General features: G+C 35.2%; 1 protein-coding gene across 6 annotated transcripts in view; it reads right to left on the bottom strand.

Annotated features, from left to right (window-relative positions):
- USP9X (ubiquitin specific peptidase 9 X-linked) overlaps positions 1-6,472 on the bottom strand; it is a 158,336-nt gene that overhangs the window by 93,011 nt on the left and 58,853 nt on the right. For all 6 annotated transcript variants that reach the window (XM_026451482.2, XM_026451484.2, XM_026451481.2 and 3 more), the window contains exons 7-10: positions 3,735-3,850; positions 3,293-3,544; positions 3,079-3,217; positions 1,196-1,348 (exon numbers count right to left, since the gene is read on the bottom strand). In XM_026451482.2, coding sequence (XP_026307267.1) covers positions 1,196-1,348; positions 3,079-3,217; positions 3,293-3,544; positions 3,735-3,850 — 660 coding nt within the window. The remainder of the gene's footprint in view (positions 1-1,195; positions 1,349-3,078; positions 3,218-3,292; positions 3,545-3,734; positions 3,851-6,472) is intronic.

The following is a 6,472-nucleotide window of genomic DNA, read 5'->3' on the forward strand; positions in this document are numbered from 1 at the left end:
TGAGGTGGGTGGATCACAAGGTCAGGAGATCGAGACCATCCTGGCTAACATGGTGAAACCCCGTCTCCACTAAAAATACAAAAAATTAGCCAGGTGTGGTGGTGGGCGCCTGTAGTCCTAGCTACTCGGGAGGCTGAGGCAGGAGAATGTCGTGAACCTGGGAGGCGGAGCTTGCAGTGAGCCGAGATTGCGCCAGCGCACTCCAGCCTGGGCGACAGAGCGAGACTCTGTCTCACAAAAAAAAAAAAAAAAAAAAGAAAGAAAGAAAGAAAAATAAGGCCCACTAACAATATTGTTTCAAAATTGGAACCTTAAGCACTCAAAGGCAAAGCTATTTTCTTGGTTTTTATCAACTAAAAAAAACAAAGCTTTATAATCTACAACTCAATAATGCTTCCCAAGAAATCCATTAGAAAACTGTCATTAGTAGTAGGAGTTGCAGTCTCCAACTCAAAAACTAAAAAGGTTACTAATCCTTCTGAAGAGTTATAAATCCTCTGGAATAATTGTTACAGGTCTTTATAAATAATCAAGTGATTTAATTCTCCAGACACTGGAGGTTTTTGCTTTCTATTAAATCTATGAAGAGACCAATTACAGATGTCTTTACTCTCTTTCAATAGACACTCCTTATGATTTTACTGTTTGCACCTTTATTTAAAACCACAGACAGCCGGGTGCGGTGGCTCACGAGGTCAGGAGATCGAGACCAGCCTGGCTAACACAGTGAAACCCCGCCTCTACTAAAAATTATGAAAAATTAGCTGGGAATGGTGGCAGGCACCTGTAGTCCCAGCTACTCGGGAGGCTGAGGCAGGAGAATGGCGTGAATCCGGGAGGCAGAGCTTGCAGTGAGCCAAGATCGTGCCACGGCACTCCAGCCTGGGTGACAGAGCAAGACTCCGTCCCAAAAAGAAAGAAAGAAAAAAAATAAAAAGACAAAAAAAACAAAAAACAAAAAACAAAACACTGACAAATTCTCAACCTTTATCAAATACAGATAAAATAATATTTTTATTTTTAAAAGATTATTGGTTATTTCAGAAACATTCCTGGCAAGGTAACAAGCATTTAAATGTTCTCAAAGTCAAACAATACAAGCCTGCATCCACTACATGATAGCTACTGCTGTATTTATTCAGTTTTTAGTATCTTTATTTAAAAGACTAAATAGCCATCATTTTAAATTCCTTACCTGTGCTGCCCAGATATTATCAAGGTCCTGTAAGGTCAGAGCTTTTTCTTTGATGACAAAACGAAGAATCTTCTCTAACTTTTCTACATATTGTGGCTGATGAAGACTATCTCGCAACACTATGGATAAGATATTGTTCTGCTGTATCCATTCCTAAATGTTAATTCAAAAACGTGTTTGAAAGCAGAAATTAAAACAATTTTTTCTTAATTGCTTACACTATTATTAAATATAAAGAAATTTAAAACACATTTACAAAATATAATACTGATAAAATATACTTATGTGTTGCTTTAATGGAAAATTATGAAATTTTATAACAATTTTGCACATACAAAAATGTTCCCATAAATTAGAAATACTGAAATTAAAAAGATTCTACACTCCAGCATTTACTCAGAAAAATATTATTTAAGTACACAATCACCATGGTAGGGTGGGTACAGGACCAACTTTAGGATCTTTGGTTCTTTATCCCAATTTTGCCCCAGAATTATGTTTTGACCTTGGGTAAAAAGGCATTCTATTTTTTACTTTTATTTATGAATAATTATCATGTGCTAGGCACTGTTACTGCTTATCCATTCTCTCTTTAATTTTCCAAACAATCCTAGTCAGAGATACATTATTATATTACAAAATGTAAACAGGCTCACAGATGCTAGAATTGGAATATGAATCAAGTCATATGCTTCCACAGTCTGTTTTTCTGTAACACTGTGCTAACTTGCTCAACTAGCATTCATTTCATCTACAGCAATAGAATAAAGTGCTAACTCATGCTACAAACAGGGAGTAATCCACATATATGATTTTGCAGTATTTAGCTCACTGAGAATAAAAAGTAGTTAGGCCCAAAATGTGCTAGAGAAGTACATGTCTCAGCTGATAAAGAGCCAGTTTTTAATGTCTAATCTGTTGCAGATAGTTGTTTTTATGTTATTCTACATATATACACAAATATTTTTAATATAAAGACAGGGTCTCGCTTTGTTGCCCAGGCTGGTCTTGAACTCCTGACCTCAAGCAATCTCTCCCTTGGCCTCCCAAAGTACTGGGATTACATGCGTGAGCCACTGCAGAGTCACAGATACTTTTGTAAAACACAATAAAAATGTCGCAATGTCAAACTGCAGCTGAAGTTTCTAAACACTTACTGCTGTTTTCTGTCCTACCTAGGACTTGTTCAAGAACCAGCACCAGTTTTCAGACCACACTCTGAATAGCTCTGTGCTGGACTTTCCACGAGGCAGATACGTACATCATATGTATGAAACTAAATGTCTACCCCGATCCCCTAACACAGGGCAGTATCTAAGCAGTTTCCACATACATTTTAACACACTCTAATCACTATCTCCCCTATTAAAGTGAGGGCTCCTTGAGGGCAAGGACAGTTCTCCTACAGATGTTTTCCCAAGACTGTTACACAATATACATTCAAAAAAATATTGGCACTGTAACTTAGATGGCATACTTAACTCATTTCAAAACAATATCATACAAGGTATCTATGGTACATAAAGTTTCCTAAAATTTCAATATCAAAATAAAATTCTACCCAATCCATTTTCTAGATCAACTCTACCTACTCCATTTCAACCAACTTCCCACTCTCCAACAAACTAGTAATTGCTTCAGAACGCCACATTCATCACTAAATTTATCAAAGATGTTTTAAAGTTACTCATATCACTACCAAAGAATAAACTATGTTATTTCAAAAAGTTCTCAGGATTAACAGAGTTATAAATCAATCAAAACACCTCCCAATTTCAGTTTACTTTAAAATGTTACTACTACTAATTTTTTTAGCTAGAGCTATTCTAATTTTTTGTCTTAAGTAGATTCTTATTCATATAAAGAAGAATCGAAAGACTCACTGCCATTCGTTCAGCTGTGAGCCACTCTTCCTCCTCAGGATTACCATGTCGATGAGTATAGTATGATACACTAGATATCACCTTATTAACTTCATTCAGGGCATTCATCTTTCCATTGAAAGAAGAAATTTGCAATAATCTGTAAGAAAAATTCAGTGATAAGTATGATTCTAAAATCGGCATAAATAATTATTTCAAGAGGTAAGTATCTTACCTAAGTATCATTTTTAACCTAAATATTTCTAAGTTTTTAACAGTTTCTTCTTGTCCTGGAACCCTTGAAGCTAAATTCTTCAAAGATTTAATAATCATTGAAAGAGCATCATTTTTGGCTTCATTCTTTGCTTCCTTTTTCAGTTCTTCATCAGTTAAGTTTTCTAAAAACTGTGGAACCATTTCTATTATTGGAAGAAAGTACTTTTTCACTGTATGAAGAGTGAGAAACTCATAGCATTGCCCAAATGGTCTGAAATAAGAAAGATATAAAACTCCTGTAAATACGCAATTTCTTAAAATCAATTTAGGACTAAACTCTATTACTTTTTAAAAATCCAAGTTATTAGTTGAAGAAATCACACTTGAAAAACCCATTTTTTATGAAGCAAAAACCAGCAATTCTACGGTGCACTAAACATTGATTTTTAAATGTAACTTACTTAATAAGGGCTGCAATTATTTGAACGTTTAATGCTGATCCATTAATAAAACGATCATGCAAAATCTGGAACCCATTTAAAGTGCCAAATTTGTTGAGAAGATCCACTAGCCAACCCTGTAACACAATTAATGAAAAAAGTTAACTTCCTACTTCAAGGGGTAAAAAGCACTAAAGCCTTTTTGAAATATACTAGAAATAGTAAATTCAGTAAAACAAATCATCTTTCAAAGGATCACAAAACATTGCATTTTGTTCACAGTAATTCCATCTGTGAGACAGAAGCAGTACACGTAGCAAGTACAGATTAAATCACTGGGGCCTAGTTAGATATGTTTGTACCAATGTAAGTGGTGAACAGGAATTAGAAGACATGCTCCTATTTCAGATATCCCACCATATAAGAATGAATACCTTCTCATTACTGGAAAGTCTTTTATATTAAAATAATTTTCAGGAGGCAGAGAGACTTCAAGAGAGTTAAGAAGAAGCTACTTAGTAATGAATTTTGAATCTACTTCTTGTTTAGTTGTAAAATATTAAAATTTCCCTATAAACACAGTAACTAATAGCCTGAGAGTGAATTGTCAATTAAAAACTAAGGCCTGGTATTAGTATCTATTGTTCCTAAGTAGAATATGCTGGTTGATACTTTTGCTTATACGAATTGCACCCAGTTCTCCTTATCTTAGAAGTAACACCATGCAACAGGATGAACTAAGAAAGAGCTGTAGCTCAAAGTACCATACAGCTGGCACAAACAACAGTTGTGAGGCTAAAAGCATGTCTGTATGTAAAAACTTAAGATGAATTAAAAGCCTATACAGATACAAGAATCAAGTATATGTAGAAATTAATGTACCTAAGAAAACCTTTCACACCTTGCCACCTTCTAAAATTTAGGCCATGTTTTAGAAGCCACTGGAAAACAAGGGACAAAAGAGACAATGTCTCTTCTAAGCCTTAAGCAAAAATAATTTCTACAACTATTTTTTAAAAATACACAGGAAAAAGTAAAGATGCTAAATAAATGGCTGTATTTCCAATGTTTGTTTAAAGAGAAAATATGATAGCTAATGCTAGTGTTCTTGTTTGTTTTTTTGTTTGTTTGTTTGTTTTGAGATGGAGTTTTACTCTTCGCCCAGGCTGGAGTGCAATGGTGCGATATTGGCTCACTGCAACCTCTGCCTCCAGGGTTCAAGCAATTCTCCTGCCTCAGCCTCTCAAGTAGCTGTGATTATAGCCACGCACCACCACACCTGGCTAATTTTTGTACTTTTAGTAGAGATGGGGTTTCACCATGTTGGCCAGGCTGGTCTCGAACTCCTGACTTCAGGTGATCCACCTGTCTTGGCCTCCCAAAGTGCTAGGATTATAGGCGTGAGCCACCTTGCCTGGCCTACTGCTAATTTTTATATGGTTTTAAAAGAATACGAATCAACTAAATTCTCTAATAAATCCATTACCGTATTTCAATATAAGATAATAGGGTTTTCCTTTTTAGTCATGAAAGGCTAATTCAAAACCATTAAAACTCTTGAGTACTTAATTCACCAGATCCCTTTTGTCATTCAGCAATTGTAAGAAAGTACATGCTCATTATGTAATATATTTTATTTCTTCAGTAACTATAATGAGAGTATTAGATTGATATACTCGATAGTTACATACAATATTTATAAAACAGCAGGTGTGGACACAGTAAAGAATTAGTCTAAAGCTAATCTTTCTGTATTTCTTTGACTGTAATATATACTTAAACAATTGGGAATATTCAGATAGAGTGCTTCAAACTGAGGCTAATAGGCTAGCTTCAGCAGCTGCCAACAACAGCTTTCCTTCTCTGGCTCTAAGTTGTCAAGACTGGCAGAGAAAGATCAGTCGCCCTAAATAGAAAACTGAAAATGACCACATAGCTTACAATTCACCATATGCTTTCCACACAGTTTTCTATTACTACAAGTTCCTTTTCTCAAAGATAGCATGGTGAATTTCACCTGAGACCTTTTGTCGTAACCAATGAAGTTTTTATTATATTTTAAATGTTTGAATAAATAATCTCATTTAAACATCTTCAAACATCTTGGGGGAAGATGGGGAACAGGAAACACTCTCAGAGATAATCCTGACAGCTTTAGCTTTCTCATGGGTCAAAAGTTGAGGCCACTGAGGTTCAGTGTCCCAGGAGGGTAGGGGTGTAGAGAGAATTTGAAGTAGAACAGAAGACCTACCAAGAGCTCCAGAAAATGATTAAGTATTAAGGCTCAAAAATATTCCTAATAAAACAGACTTTTAAGCTCTGTAACTCAAATTTCTCAAAGGTAAATGAAACTCATTACAAACAGTATCCGAAAGTGAATCTACAGCTTAGAAAGTTTATCTCCATCGACTAAGTCTGATGATCTGAATTTTGCCACTACCACCTTTGAAGAACAGAATAAAAAAAACATATGGAGGCTACTATATATCCCTTAGATTTTTCATTATATCATGACATCTGCATCCAACTAGGGACATGGTTGAAGATTCTGCCAAATATGTCCCCTTTTAATCAGATTTATAGAAGACCTGTTTAGCTGTATAAAATTTCTCTTACTTCAACAGCAAGTAAATGTGTAAGTAACTCCATAGAATATGGAGGGACATGGTTGAAGATTCTGCCAAATATGTCCCCTTTTAATCAGATTTATAGAAGACCTGTTTAGCTGTATAAAATTTCTCTTACTTCAACAGCAAGTA

Source organism: Piliocolobus tephrosceles, chromosome 12, assembly GCF_002776525.5.
Source record: "Piliocolobus tephrosceles isolate RC106 chromosome 12, ASM277652v3, whole genome shotgun sequence".
NCBI lineage: Eukaryota > Metazoa > Chordata > Mammalia > Primates > Cercopithecidae > Piliocolobus > Piliocolobus tephrosceles.